The following is a 26,677-nucleotide window of genomic DNA, read 5'->3' on the forward strand; positions in this document are numbered from 1 at the left end:
TATCCACCAGTAAAGTGAGATATTTTCAAGCAGGAAGAAAAATAGAACACCTGCCTAGCTTCATGCACTATGTATTTAAGAAGGTAAACAAGTACACACACAAACAGAGGAAAATATGGGGAGGAAAGAAAGAAAATGAGGAAGGAAAGGAAGAAGGGAACAAGGAAGAGAGTAGAGGACAGAAAACAGAAAGAGGACAGGGAAAGGGAAGAGAAGGGAGCAGGAAGGTGAGTGCTGCTTCTGCCACTGTGTCTGAGATGAGAATCAAATCCTTCAGATGCCAAATCCAATGGCTCTATTCACTATATCACACTGCTAGTGACTGAGTTGTAGTCCAGGATTCTATCTCTCTATGCCTGTATTCCATCATCAAACTTAACATTTCATTCTGCCCATCTCAAGATGGAAAAGACAACAAGAGAGGATGGAAAGGGGAGAGAAAAAAAGCATGGAGAAGGGAAGAGGGCAATGTCCACTATACCACAAGGCTACTGATTGAGTTGGAGGGCAGATTTCTACATTTCTATGTGCTATGTTCCAATGTGTCAGACTTAACATTTCACTCCATCCATCTGAAAATGGAGAAAATATAAGAGGACATGGCATAATGATAACTCATCCTTACTTTGGTAGAGAAAAAGAAGATGATACCCAAATGAGTTTCAGAAAAATACTCACATGCATTCACATATTCTCCTCATGAAAGTGAATCTTATGAGTGTTATTTTTATAACTTAAAGACAGTACATTTTGTGAGGAGTAAAAAGGGGTGCTATAAAGGGATAAACACTCACACTGGACCCATCAGCAGTTACTTGGGCGGCTAAATGTGGTTCCCAATCACACAGAGATATTAGTATTGTAGATTACCAAAGGCAGATGACTACAACCATGCAGCCCAACTACTTGTAACATCTTAAGAAGCCTTTATTGGCAGGGCACAAAAGCACAGTAAAGGTTCCTCATTTAGCTCCAAGACCCTCTTTGATGGCAAATCATAGTGTAGGAGTATAAGTTACTAATAAAATTATGTTGTTTTGGACTGTTTTACCCAGAAGCCCAAAGATCTCTTCATGACTCCAAGGCACACATCATGAAAAAGTCATTTTTCCACATCAATACACTGCATAAGTGGAAAAGAATTAAGACGATTTATTTTCTATTACTTAAAAGTTGTATTCAGGACAAAATGGCCCAATTATACACAAACTGGTATTGCTGTTGCTTGCTCATTTCATACAAAATCAGCCCTTTGGAAAAATCTTTCCCTTTGTCACAAAAGCAAGGTTTCTCCCCACCATTACTTCCCTTGGATGGCAAGGAGTGGGGCATGAATTACACTTTGTTTTTCTAATCAGTGTCTTATGGCTGACTTACAATGGTCCTACTGGTGAGAAATTGGTATCCTATAAGTATGTTACTATCATTTGTTCAACAAGTATCTATTGAGGATGGAGCTAAGATGGTGGAGTAGAAGCAGAGCCCCGCCTGAGCCCCTCTTGTAAAAAATGACTCTAAACAAATTTTTTAAGCAGCAGAAGTCACAAAATTACAGAGCAAAACATACTTCCAGCCCAAGACAATCTGGAAGGCCAAAAGGAAAGGTCCACTGCACCAGGCTCAGAGTAGAGTGCAGCCCAAAATGGGCTACAAAGGCACAGATGGGACTGCCACAGGCCACAGGGTGCTGAATCACTGACAGCTGCTGTGGTTTACAGACTTCTCAACCCACAAATGCCAAAGACAGCTTCAAAGGTAAGTGAGAAAGCTCTCTCACCTGGATGAGAGTGGAGTGTGGTATAGCCCCAGTTCCAGCCCCAGGGTGACAGCTGTTTCTGCAACTCACAGCCTATGGATGGTGGGGGAATTGAGCACCTGATCTAGGTCACAGTCCTGGGTGGCAGTCCTGAGGTGACAAACACTGCTGGTGTGATGGAGCTGGTGACAGCTGTGGAGAGGGAATCCTACTCATAGTTCCAGGGCAGAAAAAAGTGTCTCTGTGGTTGCGCACAGATCAGAGTACAGGCCAGGAGAGGAGTAAACATCTCTCCTTTGATTATATACTTTGGAGGAACTGAGAACTTATAGGTCCCTAAAGTTACTCTGACAATAGCTGCACAAAACCTCTGAAACTTGGGGTAATACACTCTCTACTTAACAAAGAACTCAAAGTCAAGTAATTGGTCGGGAAAACGCCCAAACTGGGGTGGGGTGGCGTATAAGACTATAGAAGGTTACTTTCTTGGTGAAAAGCTATTTTCTTCCATCCTTTCAGATGAGGAAGATCAAATCATGCAACCGGAGGAAGACAGCCAGGTCAATGCACCTACACCCAAAACCTCCAAAAAAAATATAAAATGGTCTCAGGCCATTGAAGAACTCAGAAAGGATTTAGTGAAGTAGAGCAAAAATTAGGAAGAGAGCAATGCAAGAAATTCATGAAAAACAAGTCAAACAAGACCAAAAAAATGCTAAAGGAAATAACACCTTTAAAAATAGATTAACCCAAATGGCAAAAGAGGTCCAAAAAGCTAATGAGAAGAATGCCTTAAAAAGCAGAATTGGTCAAATGGAAAAGGAAGTTCAAAAGCTCCCAGAAGAAAATAATTCCTTCAAAATTAGAATGGAACAAATGGAAGCTAATGACTTTATGAGAAATAAAGAAATTATAAAACAAAACCAAAAGGATGAAAAAATAGCATACAACATGAAGTATCTCACTAGAAAAATAACTGACCTGGAAAATAGATTCAGGAGAGATAATTTAAAAATTATTGGACTAACTGAAAACCATGATCAAAAAAACAACTAGATATCATCTTTCAAGAAATTATCAAGGAAAAATGTCCTGATATTCTAGAACCAGAGAGTAGTGTATGTTCATCCTTCGTTGCCAAAGAAAGCCATGCCATCAGAGAAATAATGACATGACTTGCACTTGACTTTGTTTTGAGTGAGGGCTATGCAGATCACTAGCCTCACTTCTCCTCCAGAGCTATCTGAATCCAGTGATCAGATATTCATCAGGATGCCTGGAGATGACCCAAGATGAGGCAATTGGGGTTAAGTGACTTGCCCAAGGTCACATAGCTAGTGAGTGTCAAGTGTCTGAGATGAGATTTGAGCTCAGGTCCTCCTGACTCCTGCACTGGTGCTCTATCCACTGCACCATGTAGCTGCCTCAGAACCAGAGAGTAAAATAGAAATTCAAAGAATCCATTGACCACCTTCTGAAAGAGACCACAAAAGGAAAACTCCTAAGAATATTGTAGTCAAATTCCAGAGTTCCCAGGCCAAGAAGAAAATATTATAAGCAGTCAGAATGAAACAATTCAAGTATTGTGGAAATACAATCAGGATAACACAGGATTTAGCAGCTTCTACACCGATCAGAGGGCTTGGAATATGATATTCCAGAGGTCAAATGATGTAGGATTAAAACCAAGAATCACCTACTCAGCAAAACTGAGTATAATACTTCAAGGAAAAAGATGGAATTTCAATGAAATAGAGGACTTCCAAACATTCTTGTTGAAAAGTTGAATTGAACTGAGCTGAACTGAAAATTTGACTTTCAAACACAAGAATCAAGAGAAACATTAAAAGGTGAACAGGAAAGAGAAGTCATAAAGGAATCATTAAAGTTGAACTGTTTACATTCCTACATGGAAATATTTGTAACTTATGAGACCTTTCTCAGGGTTAGGATAGTTAGAGGGAATACACACATATACATATACATATATGTGTGTGTATGTATACATACATATATATGTGCTTATGTATGTGTATATTACCTGTATGTGTGTGTCTGTGTGTCTGTATACACACAGAGGGCACAGCGTGAGCTGAATATGAAGGGAGAATGCCTAAAAAATAAAATTAACTATTGAGAGGAATGTATTGGGAGAGAAAGAGAAAGGGAGAGGTAGAATATAAAAATCATCTCACATAAAAGTGGCAAGAAAGAACTTTCACAATGAAGGGGAAGAGGGGGAGATGAAAGGTAATAAGTGAGCCTTACTCTCATTGGTTTTGGCTTAATGAAGGAATAACACACATTTAATTGAGTATGGAAATCTAATTTACCCTACAGGAAGGCAGGGGGGAAGGGAATAGGAGAGGGAAGATAATAGAAAGGTAATCAGAAGCAAACGCTATTGTTGGAAGGACAGGTCAAGGAAGAGAATGGAATAAATGGAGGGCAGGACAGGATACAAGGAAATGTGGTTAGTCTTTTGAAACATGACTGTTATGGAAGTATTTTGCATGACTACACATTTATGACCTATATCAAATGACTTGCTTTCGCACTGAGGATAGGTGGGGAAGGAGAAAATGAGAGAATGTGGAACTCAAAGTTTCAAAAATTAATGTTAAAAATTGTTTTTGCATGCAACTGGGCAATGTACAGGGGTACAGATGTACAGGCAATGGAGTATGGAAGTCTATCTTGCTCTACAGAAAAAGAGAGTGGAGGGTGATGGGAGAAGGGGGAGGATGACAGAAAGGACAGACAGGATAGGGTGCACACTGTCCTGGGGTAGGGGGGAATGGGGAGAAAATTTGGAATTCGAAATCTTGTAGAAGTGAATGCTGTAAACTGAAAATAAATAAATTAAATATTGAAAAAAAAAAAACTAAGTATCTTTGGTTACTCAGGCCGTTGGAGTAGATTTTGATTGTCACCTTTGATATTTGATGTCACCTTTAATTCTTCTCCCTCAGTCCTCATAACTAATCAATCCATAAGTCCTGCTGATTACACCTCTGCAACACTTCTTACAACTGTAATCTCTTACATTCCCACTGACACTGCCCTGATACAGGCTGTCTTTGGTAAGCACCTATATTACTGAAATAGCCTCCTAACTTGTCTTTCTATATCAGCTCATTTACTTTCAATCTTTTCTTCATGTGACTGTCAGAATAACCTTTCTTAAGCACTGATCTGTCCATGATACTCCTTTACCTACTGTGTAACACATGAACACCCTTCTCTAGTATCAAATGCTTTCCACAGCCTACTACCATCCTGTCTTGTCACTTTCTTTCACACACTCCACATGCTTGTCACACCAGACCAATCAAGAAACATTTGTTAAACGTTCACTATGTTTCAAGTATGCACTAGATGCTGGGGAGACAGATTTATCAGTGACACCGTCCCACCTTCCAAGGAGCATTGATAGGTAGGAAGGTTACTGTTATGTTCATTTTATAAATGAGGCACATGAGTCTCTCAGAGTTCCCTACGGTCAGTTAAACAGCAGCAGAGACTTGTCCTGTGGGATTATAGAATCATAGGTCTAGAGGCAGAACAACTTCAGAGATTATCTAACTCAGTCTCCCTCCTCTTTTTATATTTTTCCCAATTGTTGAACATTTATTTTCTCTTCTCCAAGAAAAAAAAAAAGAAAAATAACCCACTACTAATAATATACACAGTCAAACAAAACAAACTCTCACATTGACTATGGCCAAAAAGATATGTCTCAATCTACATCACCTCTCAGTCAGCAGAATTTTTCTAATCCCCTTATTTTACAGAAAAGAAAATTAAGGTCCAAGGTCACAGAGGTAAAAAGGAACATTTGAAACCAGGTCCTCCAACTCCAGAACCATATCTTTCTGAATAGGCTGGAGATGTTGACTACTACACCAATTAATAGTAGAATGAAATGTGAAAAGTGCTATCAATTTAATGTCACCATAGCAGCCACTTAGAGTTCCTGTTTCCCAATATGCAACAGGGCTACTTACTGAGTGCAAGCTCTTTAAACTCTGGAAGGCTGGCTGCTGCACAGAGCTGATAGAAGATATGGTAATTCCTTTCTTCATTTGCCTGAAGGAGGGAAAAAAAAGAAAGTTAAGCTGTTTTAGGGGAAGGCACCACCAAGATTCTTCCTTTACCTATTTTGTATAGCATATCAAATGGTGGGAGCGCTCTCCCTTGCTTCCTATTTCACCATTCTCCATATATTCCACTCTCAGACCCAAATGGTTCATTCTTCATCAAGGACCCATCTTTCAACCATGGCCTGTTGAAATGACTATGCATGAAATGAATTTGAGTCTCAGCTCTAAATAGCTCATCACTGCTATTTAATAAAAGATTGTGTTAATCAGCATGACAAATTCTTATTTAGTATCTGCCACATGCAAGATATTGTGTATGAAATGGTATAAGGTATAGGACTTTGTCCAGTGCTCTCAAACAGTTTACAACTTGGCTGGAGAAAGAAAAGAAAAACACAGGAGAAGTTACTATATGACAAGAGTCAAATGAAAAACATACAGAATTTCAAAGGAGGCAAAGATCATCTGGGGCTTGGGTAATTGGAGAAGACTTACTGGAGTTAGTGCAACTGGAGATGACTAAAGGAGAGAGATAGAACAGAGAACTAAGGGTCTTCCAGAGAGGAATGACATGAAGAGTAGCCCAGCTGCCAAAAGGAACCACAGATGTTTAGGTAAAAAGACAGTCAATCTGGTCAAAGCAAAAATAAGATTGCATTCGTTTCCTCAACTTCCTCACTCTTGACTTTGTTATCATCATCTTGCAGTCTAGCTCACAAACCCACAACTTGACTCACATTGCTTTCCGAGATACCAACAATGCTTTAATTGCTCAATCTAACTCTGTACACCACCCCCACCCCAGCTTCATTATTGGTGACCTTTCTGCAGCTTATGACCCTACTGGTTCTCTCCTCCGTTGGCTTGTATGTCACCGCTCTTTATGGGTTTTTCCTTTGCCTATCAGATTACTGCTTCTCAGTCTCCTCTGTCCAATCACTACCCATCTGTCCCCAAGCAATGTCCTAGACCGTTTTCTTTTTTCTACACTTTCTTTCTTGGTGATCCCATCTGCTTGCATGGGTACAAATATATCTAAGCAGAAGACTCCCAAACCTACATAAGTAGCTCTAACCGCTTTCCTGGATTTTAATGCTGAACATCTCTTGGATGCTGAGGTATCAAACTTTCATTATCTACCCTTCAACCAAAGCTTCCTGTCTGTTGAGGACACAAGCACCCTCCTAGTGACTCAGATTCATGACTTCAGAATTATCTTCTCTTTCCTCCTTCTCTCACATTAGATTGAGTTCCTTAAGGGAGGGGATTGCCTCTTTCTGCATTCCCACTGCTAATCACAGTAACTGCCACATAGTAGAAGCTTGATAAATGTGTACTGACTGACTGACCTTCAGTCTCCATATATTCAATCTCCTCCTGAGTCCTGTGAATTCTTTCTTGACAACATTGTTACAAACATTCTCCTTTTTTCTCTGCCACTATAATCCACGTCCTCTTTCCAGGACTATTATAGCAGCCTCCGAATGGGTCTCCCTATTTTTAATCTCTCTCCTCATTTCACTCTACATGCAGTCAGTAAAAGAAGCTTTCTAATGCACAGGTCATATCTCTACCTAAATACTTGTAGTATTTCTTCATTAGGATAAAAAGCAAACTCCTCAGCCTGTCTGTTGAGGTTCTCCACAACTGGCTCCAAACCAGCTTTCAAGTCCTTATTTCATACTGTGTGGGGGAGAAGCACGAACCTCACTTTACTCAAATTGACTGCTCAGAGGTGTCTCAAAGTTAAAACAGAAAATCTCCTTTATTCGGTTCTCAAGAGAAGTGGGTGGTCCCTTCACCAGTAAAGCTGGAGTAGGGAGGCGCCTTACAGAAGCAGAATGGCAATTTATATAGACCCTGACTTGGAAATCCCCCTCCACCGCTGACCATTATTCTCATTGACTGAGAAGCACGGTCTTACATTCTAGGCGCTAAATCTAACCAATCCCTTTTCAAACTTCCCCCGGTTCAAATTTCCTGCTCCCGGGATGTTACAAAGTCCTCGAAAATACACGTCATTATATGCAAATTAGGCATTGAAAATATATGCAAATGAAGCATTGACGATTCGTGCAAATTGGGCATTGAGAACTTATGCAAATCAGGTGGACCTGTGTGAGGACTGCAGACTGCTAGTGCATATGCAAATTACTCTGTTGACTCCCACAAGTCAAGAATGTCCTGTGCCTGGAATACAATGCCTCCTCACTTCCGCCTCTCAGAATGTGTCTCTTCTTTTAAGGCTAAGCTCAGGTGCCACTTTCTAGATGAAGCATTCTCTGATACCTCCAGTGGTTAAAGCATTGTATCCCTAATTGTCCTGGAATTTCCTTGTCTATTATCCATCCTCATTACAATGTAAGCTCCTTGAAGCAAGGCATTGTTTGTTTTTTGTCTATGCACCCTAAAAACCTTGCCCATAGTAAGTGCTTAAAAAATGCTGCTGAATGGAATGCTCATTTTGTACATAACACTGAAATAAATCACTCCCTTCGCTGCTGCACAGATAGACAAAGGCAGTTGGGTTGTCAACCTGTGAAAGAACTAAAACTAAAAGTCTTCTTTTAAAATTCATTAGACATTATCAGGTATCAGTGAGGAGGAAGACACCACAGGAAGTCAAAAAGGGGTAGACAAATTGATAACCTCTTTTTTTGTTGTTGTTGGAGGCAATTGGGATTAAGTGACTTGCCCAGGGTCACTTAGCTAAGTATGTGAGGCCACATTTGAACTCAGGTCTTATCGACTCCAGAGCCAAAGCTCTATCCCCACCTAGCTGTTCCCATAACCTCTTTAAAGGAGGCAAGAAAAACTTTTGGAACATCAAGAACTCAGGAAGAAATCTAATTTAGGAGGCTTTGAAAAGGATGTGGAGTTCAGATTAGTCAGAATATTATCATTTTAAAGCGACTGGCCATGTACGTAGTTAGTTGGAAGATGAGTAATCAAAGGTAAAAAGGTTAATTAATCAGGTAGACTTAAAAGCTGAGTTCGAATCCTGCCTCAGATACTTACTGCTTGTGTGACCCTGGTGAAGTTACTTAACATCTCTCAGTCTCAGTTTCCTCTTCTATAAAATGGAGAAAAAATAATAACACCTACTTTGCATTGTTGTCGTTAAAATAAAATGAAATTTATGTATGTGTGTATGCACAAATGTACGTGTATATAAGCGTATATGTACATATATGTGGGTGGGTAGTTGTGTGTGGTTTATATAGAGGTGCATATAATACAGTATTCATATAATGTGCATGTGTGTGTGCATGTATATACATATACATAAACACACATATAAAATGTGCTTTGCAAACCTTAAAGAACTATAAAATTCTACTGATGAGGATGATGATTACAAATCCTACATACCTATTTCAGGGGAATAATAAGCAATTTTTTAGTGTTTATTTTCCACACCTAGATAAAAATTATTAAGCTATACCTATTTAACCCCAACCTTCTGGACAGCCGTTTTCCTGCCTGGCCATGCTCCATACCGCCTCTCTACCATGCTTTGCTGTTATCACTCCTACTTTAACAGAATCTTCTTGCCCCTCAGTCAAGCTCCACTGCATATCTAGACCTCCCCTCAATCCTTGAAACAGTCCCTTGGGAAAGCTGTCCCACTTCTCACTCACTTCCCTCCCCCACGGTCTATTCTTCATCACGATTATAGAATCATCTATCTAAAGCCAGAAGTAACCAGTTCAACACTCTCATTTTACAAAAGGACAAATGTGACAAAGAGAAGTTAAATAATGATGATATTAATAACTAACATTTATACAGCACTGACTGTGCTCAGGTACTGTGCTGATTGCTTTGCAATTATTATCTTATGTGATCTTCCCAACAACCCTGGGAAATAGGTGCTATTATTATCCCCACTTACAGATGTCAAAACTACGGTAAACAGAGATCAAGTGACTTGCACAGGGTCACAGAGGTAGTAAAGACTTGTGCTGGTTGATTGTTTCCCTAAGAGCTCTCTCTGCTGCCTGCAAATGCCAGGGTGTGTTTGCATAAGAACAGAATATATGGAAAATTAACACATCCTTCACTCTGTGTATTTTATTAAGACAAATGCAGCATACTTGCATGTAGAATAAAAATTATCTCACACTTGAAAAGACCTCAGAAATCATCTAGTCCAAGCTTCTCATTTTATAGATGAAGACACTGAAGCCTAGAGAGTAAGTGATTTGTTTCAGGAATCCATGGGGCTGAGCTGGGACTTGAACTCAGGTCCTGTCACTCAATGTTTAGCACCACAAGTTCAGTACCCTTTCTACTCTGCCATAAGGAAAAGGAAAGGAAACAGGAGACTGGAGCACAGAACATAATAATCATTGTGAAAGCCAGCATTAAGTACACACTGTTGACAAATGTGCCATGGAAACTGCTGGGAAATGAAGCCCAAACACATGAGGGAACAGGGCTGCCAAATCCAAGTCTAAGGTATAATGGGTAAAAGCCCAGGGAAGAACAGGGTCTTCCAGGTCCTCCATCTGACTGTCTGAGCCCCAGCATATTCTTTGCCCAGAAGAGCTAGAAATTTATGGGCCAGGCCAGGGGACCTAGAAACAGTTCAGTCTGAAGCTCCAGCTGGATCTTCACTGCCAGAAGTAGATTCCCAGACCATTGGCACCCATCATGTACCAGGCTGACACAAGTGCCAGAGGCTTCCATTCCCAAAATGGATACTTGATTGCTAAAAGCTACACACACAAACCCAGAAAAGAGGTATTAAAAACAAATCCAACATCCAAAAACTAAGGCATTGTGTGAGCAAAGGGGAAGAGACTAGTACTAGAGGTGGAAAGGGATGGGAGGGAATTGTTTATGGAAAAAATAAAGAGGGTAAAAATTTAATTTATTTTTTCCCAGGGAAGAATGAGAATAAAAAGCAAGAATTTAGGGGAAAAGAGTATTAGATTCATGTTTCCCAAGACCTCACATTGTGCATTGAATCTGGTAGGTGCTTTCTTCCCAGACTTTTTGCGGGATGGTACAGTGGGAAGAAAATTGGTTCTAGAAACAGATGACCTTTGGTTGAAATCCCAACTTTGGCAGTTACTATCTGGCCTTGGAAAAGTTACGTTACTGAGTTTCCTTATCTGTCAAAGAAGATAATTGAAAGAGATGGCCTTCAGGGTCCCTTTCTGCTCCCTATCAACAATGCATCTATGACGGCCTGCCCTGTAACTCTGGGTATATCCCAAAGCTCTTTCCTAGGTCCTATTTTCTCAGTTATCACATTAACTCGCATGAGTCTGATAATCATCTTGATTCAGATGACTCCCACATCTATACATCAAGCTTCAGTCTCTCTCCTGAGCTTCAGACCTTCTTCACCTATTACCCTAGAAGACATTTCCCACTGCATGTCCCACAGATATCTCAAACTCAAAAGATCCTTTTTTCCTCTTGAATTCTTTGACCACCTACCTCTCTTCCTAACATATTTATGTCTGTCTAGGATACCATCATACTTCCAGTCACTCAGGTTCATGACCTCAGTCTTGCTTGACTCTCATTCTTCATTGTTACCCATATCTAATCCATTTATAATCTGTGTCCGTGTCATTTCCAGTAAAGATATTCTTAATCTCTTTCTTTCTCTCTCTTTCTGTCCCTCCCCCACCTCCCCATTTTCCCTTTGGCTGTCTGCTAAAGCCTATGGACCACTTCTCAGAATAATGTTGCTAAATGTATAAAACAAGAGACGTAAGATTACTAAAGAAACCCATTACATTGAAATGCAATCATCAAAATATTTTTTAAAAAATAAGTCCACAAACTCCAAAGTAAGAATCTCTTCTCTACAGAACTAAAAGAACAGTCTACAGGGCAATAGAATTATTATAATAATCATCAACTGTGAAAGACTTAGCGACTTTGATCAACACAACGAACCACAATAATTTCAAAGAACTGGATAAAAAACACTATCGACCATGAGAGAACTGATGGACTGAATGCAGATTGAAGTATATTTTTTTTTCTGTTTTTCTTGCTTTTTTCCCCCATAATATGGCTATGTGGAAATGTTTCACATGACTTCATATGTATAATGAGTATCTTATTTCTGGCCTTCTCATTGAGTAGGGAAGGGGAGATGGGGGATGGAGGAAGAGAATTTGAAACTAAAAGTAAACATTTTAAATGGAAAAAAAAGAATCTCTGCACTAAAGCATGTGTAATATTCATTCTCTTCTCTCTAATATCATAGCTACTACCCCAATTTAATTTCTCAAGACTTATTAGCCTGGACTACCACATTGTGACCTACTTGAACTCCCTCCAGACTCTCTCTTCTCCAATGCCTTGTTCAAACAGCTAGCAAAGTGATATTTGTAAAACATCATCATTTGCCTGCTCACAAAACTCCAGTGACTCCCTATAGTCACTAATATAACAGACAGATAGCTTCTGTTTAACTTTTAACTTCACAGTTTGGCTCCAGCCTCCCTTTTCTGGTATAGTACACATATCTCTGCTAATTTCATTTTACTTTGCAGTCAAACTGGTGTAACTTACTATGATATACTCATAGTATTCCATCTGCACTTCCATGTTTTTCTACAGCCTGCCCTGAATTTCAGGAATAAATTTCCTTCTCAACCTCTTCCCTCTTCGAAACTTTAGGGCTTTTTTTTAGCACTCAGATCCTACATGAGACACCTTTTTTGATCCCCTCAGCTGCTAGTCACACTCCCTCCAAGTAATTGCATTGGGGTGTGTATGTGTCTGTGTGTATCGTACACCATGTTAGTTTAGTTACAACACTATATATAATATTGTTCACATTTAACAAATGAAAAAACTGAGGTACTGTTGAATGTTACAGTGAATGATTATGCTTTACACCTTTAATTAAGGGAACTTGTGGTATTTCCTAGTCCTCTTCAGTCCTCTGAATGATGGGTCTTCGCCCTCATTCCTGGATTTGATTCATTTCCTGGCCTTGGAAAAGTCTCTTTGCTTCCTTCAAGAAACTTTGTTTGAATAAATGTGCCCCCTAAACATGTCCTAAATATCATGATTTGTTCAAATTCTCTCTCTCTCTCTATCTTTCTTTCTCTCTCACAAATATATGTATATGAATAAAAACACAAAATAAAGCAATGACTGCTTAAAGGAGGTTGTGATGTGTTGGGAGATATACAGTCACATAAAAGTTTATTTTATGCACACACATGCATATATATATACATATGTATATGCATATATATACATATATATATATATATACACACACACACACACACACACACATATATATATATATAAACTTATATGTAACTGTATTTCTCCTAAAATAATCAGCCTCCTTTGGGCAGGGATTGTTTCTTTCTGTGTTATACTCCCAGCACCCAAAACAAACCTGACACATGGCAAGCAGTCTCTTAGTAAATATTCCCTGATTAAATGTATTTAGTGATCTCACTGAAAAAGCCCTAAATGGCATCGCTCACCTGAAAGACAACTCTGGACTTTTCTAGTAGGTAGGTCCTCATGTTGGCCCCAATGATATGGTGTCTCTTATCAAATCCAATCTGGATATATTTTCCAAAGCGGCTACTGTTGTCATTTCGAGTGGTTTTAGCATTTCCAATGGCCTGTTTGAAAAGGAGATAAAATATTTTACGAAAGAAAAACAAATGTCATTTGTCTTTGTAGCTGGATGCCATTTTCAAGACACAGAAAAATATAAAATCTCACATTTATATTATTGCTCTTTTCACTTTATAAACATGCCTTCTTCACAGTCCTATCTATGGTTGAAGCTGATGTTTGTCCTTCATTCTTGCCGAGGACCATGACATCAGGTTGGTGAAGGCACGACATGCAAGTGAATTGGATTTAAGTGAGGCAGGGCTGTGCAAGGTCACCAGCCTTATTTTCTCCTCCAGAGCCACCTGGGGCCAGTGGTCAAATACAGGTCAGGACGACTGGAGATGGAACCACGGTTACAGGTAGTGGTATAACTGTTGTTATCCCAATTCACTCAATTTATTTAACATTCATTCTGTAAATACTTATTAGGTACCTACAGTGAGCAGAGCACTGCCCTAAGTGCTAGGGAAGTCAAAGCAACAAGCATTTTACTACCCATTAAGGGAGGGGAGAGGAGGAATAAGAATTTATGTAGCGCCAACTATGTGGCAGGCATTGTACTAAACATTTTTTTTCAGTTATTATCTATTTGACCTCTATCCCCCACATGTCCCTTTTCAGTCAAACAAATTTGTAATGCCCAGAACTTAGGAGAGAAAACCCAGTAGGACCCTTTCTTGGGCAGTGATGGCTATAGTTCAAAGCACTGGGAACTGACGAAAAATGAATGGTGAAGGGGGGGGGGGTGGAGCCAAGATGGTAGAGTAGAAAGACGCACATACACTAGTTCTTTCCCCACAGCCCATAAAATACCTGTGAAGAAAGACTCTCGACAAATTCTAGAGCAGCAGAAGCTATAGAACAACAGAGTGGAGGAGATTTTCAGCCCAGGGTGACCTGAAAGGTCGACGGGAAAGGTCTGTTGTGCCCAGACACAGAGCGGAGCCCAGCACAGCCTTGGCCACCTGGCACGGCACCAGGAGGAGGACAGGAGCAGGCAGCAAGCCTTGGTACAGAATCTCCAGCAACATTAGCAGCAGTTTGCAGATCCCTCAAACCATAGGCGCCAAAGGTCAGTGAGAGGGTTTTTTCAGCTGAGAAGGGAGCAGGTCTTCCTACAGCTCCGGAATCAGGTTGCAGCAGTACAGGTCTCATAGGACGGCAGCAGCTCCCACAACAGCCCACATCCATTGTTGGATTGTAAAACCCCTGGGGGCACTGAGCAGCTGATCCTTACTTGAGCCTTGTGTGGTGGCCCTGCCCCCACCTAATGCTCCTTGGAGGAATTGAGGAGCTGATCTTTATGTCACACTGAATGGTGTTCCTGCCCCCACCAAAAGCCCCTGGGGGAACCGAGCAGCTTATTTGAATCTCAGCCCCCAGTGCTGGCCTGGTGGAACTGGAGGCTAGGTGGTTGTGGAGAGGAAACTCTATTACTCACAGATTCTGGGCACAAAAGTTTCTGGTTACTCCCAGACCAGTGCACATGCTTGACTGTGCCACCTTGGAGGAACTGAGATCTTATTGATCCACAGAGTATACCCTACTCTTGACAAAGGACCAAAAAGTCAAGCAACTGGTTGGGAAAATGCCCCAAAAAAGGAAAAAATAAGACTATAGAAGGTTACTTTCTGGGTGAACAGATATCTTCTCCCATCTTTTCAGATGAGGAAGAACAACGCTTACCATCAGGAAAAGACAAAAATGTCAAGGTTTCTATATCCCAAATATCCAAAATAAATATTCAATGGTCTCAGGCCATGGAAGAGCTCAAGAAAGGATTTTGAAAATCAAGTAAGAGAGGTGGAGGAAAAATTGGAAAGAGAAATGAGAGAGATGCAAGAAAAACATGAAAAGCGAGTAAACAACGTGCTGAAGGAGACCCCAAAAAATGCTGAAGAAAATAACACCTTGAAAAATAGGCTAACTCAATTGGCAAAAGAGGTTCAAAAAGCCAATGAGGAAAGCAGAATTAGCCAAATGGAAAAGGAGGTTCAAAAGCTCACTGAAGAAAATGGTTCTTTAAAAATTAGAATGGAACAGATGGAGGCTAATGACTTTGTGAGAAACCAAGAAATAACAAAACAAAACCAAAAGAATGAAAAAGTGGAAGAGAATGTGAAATATCTCATTGGAAAAACAACTGACCTGGAGAACAGATTCAAGAAAGACAATTTAAAAACTATGGGACTCCCTGAAAGCCTTGATCAAAAAAAGAACCTAGACATCATCTTTCATGAAATGACCAAGGAAAACTGCCCTGATATTCTAGAACCAGGGGGCAAAATAAATATTGAAAGAATCCACCAATCACCTCCTGAAAGAAATCCAAAAAAAGAAACTCCTAGGAATATTGTAGTGAAATTCCAGAGTTACCAGGTCAAGGAGAAAATGTTGCAAGCAGCTAGAAAGAAACAATTAGAGTACTGTGGAAATACAATCAGGGTAACACAAGATCTAGCAGTTTCTACATTAAAGGATCGAAGGATGTGGAATATGATATTCCAGAAATCAAAGGAACAAGGACTAAAACCAAGAATCACCTACCCAGCAAAACTGAGCATAATACTTCAGGGGAAAAAATGATATTTCAATGAAATAGAGGACTTTCAAGTATTCTTGATGAAAAGACCAGAGCTGAAAAGAAAATCTGATTTTCAAACACAACAATCAAGAGAAGCATGAAAAGGTAAACAGCAAAGAGAAATCATAAGGGACTTACTACATTTGAACTGTTTACATTCCTGCATGGAAAGACAATATTTGTAACTCTTTAAACATTTTTCAGTATCTGGGTAGTTGGTTTATACACACACACAAACACTGTTACACACATAGAGAGAGAGAGACAGAGAGCACAGGGTGAGTGGAATAGGATGGGATCATATCTAAAAAAATGAAACTAAGGGTAAGAGAGGAATATATTGGGAGGATTAAGGGAGAAATGGAATGGGGCAAATTATCTCTCATAAAAGAGATAAGAAAAAGACTTTTCAATGGAGGGAAAAAGGGGGGAGGTGAGAGAGAAAATGTGAAGCTTACTCTCATCACATTTGACTCAAGGAAGAAATAAAACGCACTCATTTTGGTATGACAACCTATCTTACAATACAGGAAAGTGCGGGTGAAGGGGATAAGCAGGGTAGGGGGGATAATGGAAGGGAGGGCAATGGGAGGAGGGAGCAATTAGAAGTCAACACTATTGGGGAGGGACAAGGTTAAAAGAGAGAACAGAAAAATGGGGAGCAGGATAGGATGGAGGGAAATATAGTCTTATACAACATGACTATTATGGAAGTCATTTGCAAAACTACACAGATATGGCCTATATTGAATTGCTTGCCTTCCCAGTGGGGTGGGTGGGGAAGGAGGAAGGAAGAGAAGTTGGAACTCAAAGTTTTAGGAACAACTGTTGAGTACTGTTCCTGCATACAATTGGGAAATAAGAAATACAGGCAATGGGGTATAGCAATTTATCTTGCCCTACAGGACAAAAGAGAAGATAGGGATAAGGGAAGGGAGGGAGGTTAGAAGGGAGGGCAGATTGGTGATAGAGGTCATTAGAATGCTCGGTGTTTTGGGGTAGGGGGAGGGGAGAGATAGGGAGAAAATGTGCAACTCAAAATTTTGTGTAAATGAATGTTGAAAACTTAAAATAAATAAATAAATTAAAAAAAAAAATGAATGGTGAAGTGACCAGGCTCACTTCTTAAATATTCACAAGCTACACAATATGATATGGAAAGACAATTTCAATAGCACTGGGAAGAAGACTTTACTATTTTCATACCTTTTCATCCTAATGTGTTCACTATAATTTCCCAACTTCAACCAGTCTAAAGTCATTGAAGAAAGGTATTAATAGCCCGACACCCTAACTACAGAACATTTATTCAAAGAACATTTACTATGCTGGATGCAGAAGCATATAAAATTTAGATAAGATAATCCCTGTCCTCATAGAACTTACAAACTGGTTAGTGCATATGACACATGAACAAGTAACTAAAAAAACTTGACATCTCAAAGGAGAAAAAAAGCCACTAAGATTTAAAGTCATCAAGAAAGTCTTTGTAAAAGAAGTGACAGGTGATGAGTTTTAAAAACAACTGTTGTTCAGTCATCATGCTTGTGACCCCATTTGGGGTTTTCTTGGGAAAAATAATGGAGTAGTTTGCCATTTTTTTCCTCCAGATCATTTTACAGATAAGGAAACTGAGGCAAAGAGGGTTAAGTGAGTTGTCGATGGTCACACAGCTAGTAAGTGTCTGAGGCCAGATATGAACCCAGGAAAAGTCTTTCTGACTCCAGGCCTGACACTCTACCCATTGTGCTACCTACCTGCCCTTAAAGGTAGTTAGGAATTCAATAAAAAAGGTGCCTCAGGAGGAAATAGGCGCAACAGTACTAATCATGTGTGAATAGGTTGGTACCTAAGTCAAAATGGCTTAGAAATAGCATAGGGTTAACTCAGTAACTGAAGGGTGTGTGTGTGTGTGTGTGTGTGTGTGTGTGTGTGTGTGTGTGTTAAGTAAGGCCAATGATGGAATTCATTTTGCCTGACTATGCATATTTCTTTGGTTTTATTTTTATTTCTTCTTTTTCCCCCGAGGGAGAGGTAGAATTGGGAAAACACAGATTTTTGTTCACTGGAAAAAATTTAAATTAAAAAAAAAAAAAAGATAGGGTTGGAGTAGCTGATTTCTAAAGTTTTTTCCAGCTCTAAATTCTCTGATCCAATACTTCCCTCCCCCGCCAGCCCCATGAAGTATTTGGTAGATAGATAAATTTGTTCTGCTACAGAAAACACTTTTGTAAATGTCACAGCCCTTACAGAAATGAATTCCTTGTTATTGTGTAAACTAAGGCACATTCACTTAACCATTACTGAACAGCTACTATGCATCTAGTGCTGCACTAAGAAAAAAATAGCTCATATTTATACAGCACTTTAAAGTTTACAAAGTGATTCACACACATTTTCTCACATGGACCAACAAAAATATACTAGTAAAACACTTCTCTCCTTAGTGTAACTAGAGTGGCAGCATTGAACCAAGAAGCAACCCATGAAAAAATAATAAAACACCATCTGAACTAGTGTCAGGTGGCATTATTCTTGTATGTCATATATATGTATATATATGATGTCATTTTAAAGTAAATTTTTACTCATATCTCTTGTTTTTACATCATGTACATTTCCCAATATATCCCCCCTCCCTCATGTTTCCTATAAAGCAAGTTCTTATAGCAAAGAATAAAAGCAAGAGAGGAAAAGAAACAGATCAGCAAAGCTAAGCAACATATGAAGGAAGGCTGACTCTATATGTACCAAAGGTACAGTTCTGGCATTCAGGGTGAAAAAGAAGGCCCAAGATCCTCGCAGGAGTTCATGTGTTGGTGTCCCAGCCATTCTCTGTCAGCTGCTTAAGGACTGAGGTGACTTGGTGGAAGAGATGGTATTCCGAATAATTAGACATGGCACCCAGAGCACAGGGTTGTCTTTTTCCCCAAAAGTAATTTTCATTTAGCATTTTTTTAATATTTTGAGTTCTAAATTCTGCTTCTCCCTTCAGTCCCCTACCCCCACCCAATGAGAAGGCAAGCAATATATCAATTATACAAGTGAAGTCATGGGAAACATATGTCCATATTAAACATGTTGCAAAAAAAAAACCCAAAAACAAACAAACAAACCAAGAAAAAATAAAATGAAAAAAGTAGGTAAAGTTGGTAGATTTTTAATACCACAGCCTTCTCAGGGAGAGATGAAACAATGGAAGAGATGACAATACTATTGGTACGTAGGCTCTAAAGGCACCATTTCCATCAGTAGGAAGCAATCCTTCTACTCACCATAACCACTTTCTTTATATATGGATAAAACCCAGTATTTATATTTGTTGGAGAATGAGGCGTTTATATAGTGCCTACCAAGCATGGTACTAAGTGTTTTTTGTATTACATATATTATCTCATTTGATCCCTAAAACAACTCTGCAAGGTCAGTGCTATTATTATCTCTATATCACAGTGAAGAAAACTGAGGCAAACAGATGAAGTGACTTGACCAGTGTCCCAAGCTTGTAGGTGTTTGAGGCTAGATTTGAACTCAAGCTTTCCTGACTCCAGGCCTAGCACTTTATCTACTGTGTCACCAAATCACTCTACTATAAGTATTTTTCTTTATTTTCTAAACACCATAACCCAAGACGGTGCACATTAAGGTGGGAGATACCTAGATTGATGGATTTCTTTCTTAATTCACTGAAAATTCTCAAGGTCGAATGGTACTTGTTCACCATCCACAATGAATTTTAACTTAGTCATGGGTACTTTTAAACTTTGGAACTAGACCTACACTTCCTGCTTGTAGGGACTAGCTGTGTGATTCTAGGCAAGCCTATTTACCTCTCTGGGTTTCAGCATCCTCATTCACACAATAGTGACAACAATTAATCTTCTATCTTTGTGAATGCTTATGGAGACCTTGCAGATCACAACAGTCTGCAGAGGGAGTGGGAAAATCAAAGGATTTGCTGCTGAAATAGTCTTCAAAATTTAGTTCAGTTCAGTTCAGACTTTGCTTTGAGTGAGTGAGGGCTGTGCAGATCACCAGCCTCACTTCTCCTCCAGAGCCATCTGAATCCAGTGATCACATGACCTTCATGACATCTTTTTCTGATTTCCTTCCCAGGAATTACTGGGAAATGGAATTCTCTGAGGGAGAAAACTTACCAAAGAAAGTTGAAGCCTTTCCAGCATCTTAGAGTTGCCTAGAGCATCGAGAGGTTAAATACCTTGCTCAGAGTCACAGAGTCAGTATGTGTCAGGGACAAGACGACAACTCAGGTGACGCTGACTCCTTACCCCTTACTGACTGTCATTAGCATTATTGCTGAATACATAAACTTTACTTTGATTATAATTACTTATATATAGTTTGATTACATTATATGCAATTATGCACAAACAAGACATAGATATACACACATATACAAATACATACATACATGTACACACACATATATACATTTTATATATATATATATATATATATATAAAGAGAGAGAGACAGGCAGAGAGACAGAGAGAGTGAGAGGGGATATAGAGATAAACAGCAGAGGGAAGGCACTAGCATTAGGGTATAAAGGCAAAGGCTTATTGCAGAACTTGTTCCTGATTTTAACTGAGATTTGAAGAGTCAGAGTAGTAAAAAGGTGGCAATGTGGAAGAAGATAATTCCAAGTTTGTGGCACAGCTATTAAAAAAGTATAAAGCTGAGAGATGGAAAGTTTGAGGAATAGTCAGGAGGCCAGTTTCATTAGTTTGAAAAGTATGTAGAGGGGAGTAAGGATGGTTGAGTAGTTTAATGGGCAGTTAATGTATAGTTCTATGCAGTCAAAACTATGTCAAGCACACTGAGGAAAGGACAAGTAAAAGGGATTCCTTCAGGTGAAACTGGAATATTGCATTCCTCAGATACTAAGAGCAACATATCTTAATCTTTTTCAGTCTGTGGTACATCCTCATGGGGTGGGGAAAAAGAAAAGGAATTAATCTTCTGTTTCCCATTTTCCAGGCATCCAATGGCCCAGCTCCTTTTCAGTCTCTATCTGACCTATGACAGATTACTTTGACACATGTGTCTGTGTTCATCCTTTGTTGCAGAAGAAGACCATGCCATCAGAGAAATGATGACATGAGTTTCACTTGACTTTGTTTTGAGTGAAGGAGGGCTGTGCAGGTCACTAGCCTTACTTCTCCTCCAGAGCCATCTGCATCCAGTGACCAGATATTCATCAGGATGACTGGAGATGAGGCAATTGGGGTTAAGTGACTTGCCCAAGGTCACACAGCTAGTGAGTGTCAAGTGTCTGAGGTGAGATTTGAACTCAGGTCCTCCTGACCTCTGCACTGGTGCTCTATCCACTGCACCACCTATATATAGACCAGATACCTTTCTTCCTCTTCTTTTCTCCACCCAGAGACCACAAATTAGCAAATGCAAAACGAGATGGCATCCAGGATAGTGTGTTTGCCTGAGTCTAAGCAGACAACAGTGCCCTAGAGAATAGCACAACCCAGCTACTGGTAAGGATTGGGGAAAGAAACTAAGAACCTTGAGGACAATGTGGGCAGGCTAGGGGAGTGAGAGAGAAGTCTAACTGGTCATTGAAATATGAGATCTTCAAAGCTCTTGACCAAATAAGATGAAATGGTAGGTATCCCTCCAGGTCTCAGAGAGCCCTTATCAGATACTTCAAGGCAAAGACTTAATGAGAAGTACAGAGAACAGGGTAGAATATCTATCAGGCAGGATAGGTACAATAATTTTACCTTATTTTCTCTTCCTTCCACATCAAACACAGCTGCAAGTAGCTGGTATTTACTTTGGGAACATCCTGAGTCTTTTAATTGAGCATTTTTCTACAGGGACTTAGAGACCTAAACTCTGGTACATCCATTTACAAGACTGGCATTCTATGAAGATGAAGTACACATGATACAGATCAAGGGACACTGAGAAAGCCCATGTGCACTAAAATAACTCTCCCACCAGTGTATTGCTGATACCCAAATTTCTGTCTTTGTTCACTGTTAAAACAGAAACTGTCCTAAGGAGAGGAGAGGAATACTTTAAGCTACTTTGTTATTTACACCTTAGTATGAATGAAACTTTTTTCAGCTTCCTTCCCAGTCACAATTAACTCAGAAGTGTAAAGTATTTTATAGTATAAATATTATATTATAGTATATAGTCCATGCAGATACAAAGTTTACAAATGGGTAGCTACTGCTGGGGGATGGAGTGTTGAACTTGGAATCAAGAATCCCTGAATTCAGATACTGCCTCAGACATTTACACAGTTGTGTGACTACTTCCCATTCTAATTTACTCTTCATTCAGCCACTAAAGTGAGTTTCACTAAGTACAAGTCTCACCATGTCATATCTCTACTCAATAAATTCTACTGGCCCCCTAGAGCCTCCAGGATCAAACACAAAATTCTCTGTTTGGCATTCAAAGTTCTTCCTAACGTATTTCCCCTCCCCCAACTTTTCTAATCTTTTTACACCCCATGCCCTACGATACACTTTTTGATCCAGTGACACCAGCTTCTTTAATGTTCTACAAATAAGATGCTCCATCTCTTGGCTCTGGACATTTTCCCTGTCTGTCACCATTCCTGGAAAGCTCTTCCTCCTCATCTCTGTCTCCTAGATTTCCTGGCTTCTTTCAAGTCCCAACTAAAAACCCATCTTCTACAGGAAGTCTTTTCCAACTCCTCTTAATTTTAGTGTCCTCTCTCCACTAATTATTTCATATTTAATCTATATATAGCTTGTTTGTACATATTTATTTGTTGTCTCTTCCAACAGATTATGAGCTCCTTCAGGGCAAGGACTGTTTTTTGCCTTTCTTTGACTCTTCAGTACTTAGAACAGTGCCTGGAACATACTAAGTGCTTAATAAGTTCTTATTGACTGATTTATTTAACCTCTGCTTCAGTTTTCTTGTCTGTAAGTGGGATAACAAGATCACAAGATTGTCGTGAAGACAAAATTAGATCATATTTATAAACCACTTTGCAAACCTTAAAATGCTATATTAATGCAAGCTCTCATCAAAGTTATCATCATCACTATTCACTGCCAGGTTTCATACAATGTATACCTATGTGGGGGATGCTGCTAATAGGAAAAATACCTAGGGTCAAGTTTAAGGGAACCCAGGACAGGGAGAAGATGATACTCCCCTGCTAGATTTTAAGTACCGTTTTGGTAAAGCCTGGCTTATTCAGCTCTGAATTTTCCCCAGTACCTAATATCTTGTTCTATTCACAGTGGGCACTTAATGTGCACTGCAGGTCTTATGTCATATAAGAAGTAACTAAAGTATTTCCTTCAGTTGGTTAAAAGAAGACTTACTATATTGAGTATTTTAAAGGCTATCAAAGGTGGTTTTTTTTAAGTATCAGATTCATCTTATGAGACCCTTTATTGGTAATGTGTACAAACTTCATGGTTACCACAATGAAATTGACTTTCTGGTATCTGAATAAATATTTTGATTTTGTCTTTGAGGAAGAGAGTTCATATTTTTGAATCTACCCTGGAAATACACATGCATATCCATGGAGGCTGCTACAGGGATCGCATTTGTGTTATAGGGAGGTAGGAGATCACCAAACACAAACTCTATCCACTTCATAGCTTGCCTATTGATAATCCCACTTACACAGAATTATTAAATAGTAGAGCTGAAAGGAATCTTAGAGATTATCTACCCTCATTTTGCCAATAGGAAAATTTAGTTTCAAGGAGATGAAGTGATTGATAGAATTGAGACTAGAACCCACGTCTTCTACATCCCAGCTCAATAATCTTTGAACAACTTCTAAGTGATATAGTAGACATTCACCCTCCTCAGTCACTAATATTCACTTGATAACCAATGTACCTTATAATCAATGAGGGCATAAGAGTGAATCAGTATCTGGATGATGATGAGTTCTTAAAGAGAATGAGGACGAAGACCTCCTATTCTGACAAATAAATAATCATGGATCAGCTCAGCTAATCCTAAGCTTTTATTAACTCTTTAATTCAAACATCTGTCACTTAGCACTTCACCTTAAAAAGCCATCCCAGAATCTAACTCTCCACTGGATGCATCTGAAACAGAAAGACTGTAGGAATAATGAAATGATTACATGAGTGTCACTGTCACAAGACAGAGGGAAAATCATCACCAACCAGTCTGTCCCTTGATTACTACATATCTAATATTTACCACATCACCCCAAGAAGTGGCTGACCCAATCAGTGTACTCTTGAAATGTGAAGAGATCAAGTCAACCCAGTTTCCTTTGAGGAATTAATTTTTTTTTGAACTTTGCTGGTGATATGATTCTTCACTCATTAGCTTCATCTCTTTCTTCCAACTCTATCTGGGATTCTTTAAGTTAACTCTAATTTTTCTCCCCAAAATGACATTTAATAAGGGATCAAGGGACATTTCCCTGAACAATAAAAGTCTGAAGTCTGTGTGAAGGGCTCCCCACTTAGTATCATCTACATGGCATACAAAATATTAATTTATACCTACAAATTTTGGGTCAAAGGCCATGGCAATTACTTTTTAAACATGTTACTTTGTGACTATTCCCAAATATAAAAAAATTACAGATAGTTAGAGAAAACATTTGTAAAGCATTTATTTTGAGCCAGAAATCATATGAAGTGATAGGGACACAAATACAAGCACAGAAGATACTCCCTACCCTGAAAGAGCTTACATTTATTTAAAATTTTTAATTTTTATGATAACCTTTTTCAATTAAAAAACATTTATTCCTCCCCCACTGCAAAAATAACGAAAGCCATGTCACCAGGGAGAAAGTTATTGCAGTTGTTATTTTTAACCCTCTTTGTAACTTCCTAAAAGAATCACATATGACAATCCGAACTGTGAGCACTAATACATTTAGTTAAAACATGTAACAGACATCTAAGAGGCACAGAAGAATAAAAGGCCACTGCATTTATCACTATCCAAGTATGAAATAATGGGATGTCAGTTTCAGCCTTTAGTAGGAAAAGTCTGGAAAAGCTCTGAGCTGAAAAAGTAATGCAGCAGAGGACTAACATAAGAGTCTACATATTCTGCTTGCCTGAGTAAACATTGAATACAATGGGGAAGATGACAAATATGTGATTATTTACTACTTCAGACTGTCATGAATAGGAGGCAGTTAACTCAGAAAGCCAGGAAGGGAAGCAATGGCTGACTGGTTAAAATGGTGAGCAACAAATCAGGAAAAATGGATTCCACACAGGCAATACTGAAGGATGCTGATTTGGTGCCTGGCACTGGAGCCCACTGAACAGGCTAAGGATATTGGGAAATACTGCTGAGAAAGCATGAAAGAAAGAAATGCTCAGAATGCACTCAGGACAAAAATAGGAAAGCAAATATGTGTGTATGTATATGTATAAATTTGCATATATTTGTTTATATGTGTATATATCTAAATGTTATGTATCTTTATTGTACAGGTGTATATACGTAAGCATGCCATATGTATATATATTTTTGTATGTGCATATGTATTTATGTATGCATATATGTATGTATATGTGCAAATATCAACTCCCTTGTCAGGGCTGGTAAAATAGAATTTAGAAAGGACTTAGCAGAAAGAAAGGACTTGGAAAGAATGAAATCAAAACATACAGCTTTCATTGTGTATTGTTTTTTTTTTTTTATTTTTCTGCATCTCTGTTCTTTTGTCTCTTATCATGTCTCATCCTCTTTAGATTCCCCTTCACCTCCATGTCCCCCAGCCCTGAGGATCTTCATTTATTTCATGTCTGTATTGATGATCTCTGAGTAGTATAAACACGCACCACTAAAGGCCATCCCTCCTGTGTTTGGGGAACTCAGACACTGGATATGAGAAATATACATAATCATATTCTAGTATCCAGAGGCATGAGGAAAATCAAATGATCTGTGCTACCTCTTCACATTGACACAGCGCCATATAGTGATTGACAGTTCTCAGAGGCATCATATCCTCAGACTGTTCAGATCAAAAACCATCCTAGGGGAATCAGAAGAAACGTCCCCACCCACAGACAGCAGCTCTGCAGCTGCTCTGCAAATATAAAAGTTTATATCAATAAACTTTTTAAAGTGCCTACTACATGTCAGGCTTTAGGTTAAGTGCTAGAGATAACAAAGGGAAAAAATGAAACAATTCTAACTCTTGTGGAACTTATATTCCTTTAAGGCATATGTATACATAATATTTATATACATATATATATAAATGTACATATATACATACAAACAAAATATGTAGAGAATAAACAGGAAGCAATTTTTTGCGGGGGAGACACTAGCAAGTGGGGTAGGGTATGTGTTAATGAGAAAAGGTCTCATGTAGTAAGAAACATCTGAGCTGAACTTTGATGGAAGCCAGAGGTGCTAAGAGTACAGTCTTTCAAGAGAAAACTGGGGTTTTTCTCCCTTTTTCCGGTAACATCAATTTACTTCTTTCTTTTACTACTGTTCTCCAGTAAAATGAGAATGGTCTTTGACATGAAAAAAGAATTCAAAAAGCACCCAGAAGATGGAGTGCCAGAGAGACATTTCTCACCATTCTGGAGTTAATAATATAGT

The 26,677-nt window shown here is 39.0% G+C and overlaps 1 protein-coding gene across 4 annotated transcripts in view; it reads right to left on the bottom strand.

The window, feature by feature from the left end:
* LOC140502852 (unconventional myosin-Vb) overlaps nt 1-26,677 on the bottom strand; it is a 556,148-nt gene that overhangs the window by 252,969 nt on the left and 276,502 nt on the right. For all 4 annotated transcript variants that reach the window (XM_072606904.1, XM_072606907.1, XM_072606905.1 and 1 more), the window contains 2 exons: nt 13,341-13,484; nt 5,764-5,845 (listed from right to left, as the gene is read on the bottom strand). In XM_072606904.1, coding sequence (XP_072463005.1) covers nt 5,764-5,845; nt 13,341-13,484 — 226 coding nt within the window. The remainder of the gene's footprint in view (nt 1-5,763; nt 5,846-13,340; nt 13,485-26,677) is intronic.

Source organism: Notamacropus eugenii, chromosome 4, assembly GCF_028372415.1.
Source record: "Notamacropus eugenii isolate mMacEug1 chromosome 4, mMacEug1.pri_v2, whole genome shotgun sequence".
In the NCBI taxonomy this organism is placed as follows: Eukaryota; Metazoa; Chordata; class Mammalia; order Diprotodontia; family Macropodidae; genus Notamacropus; species Notamacropus eugenii.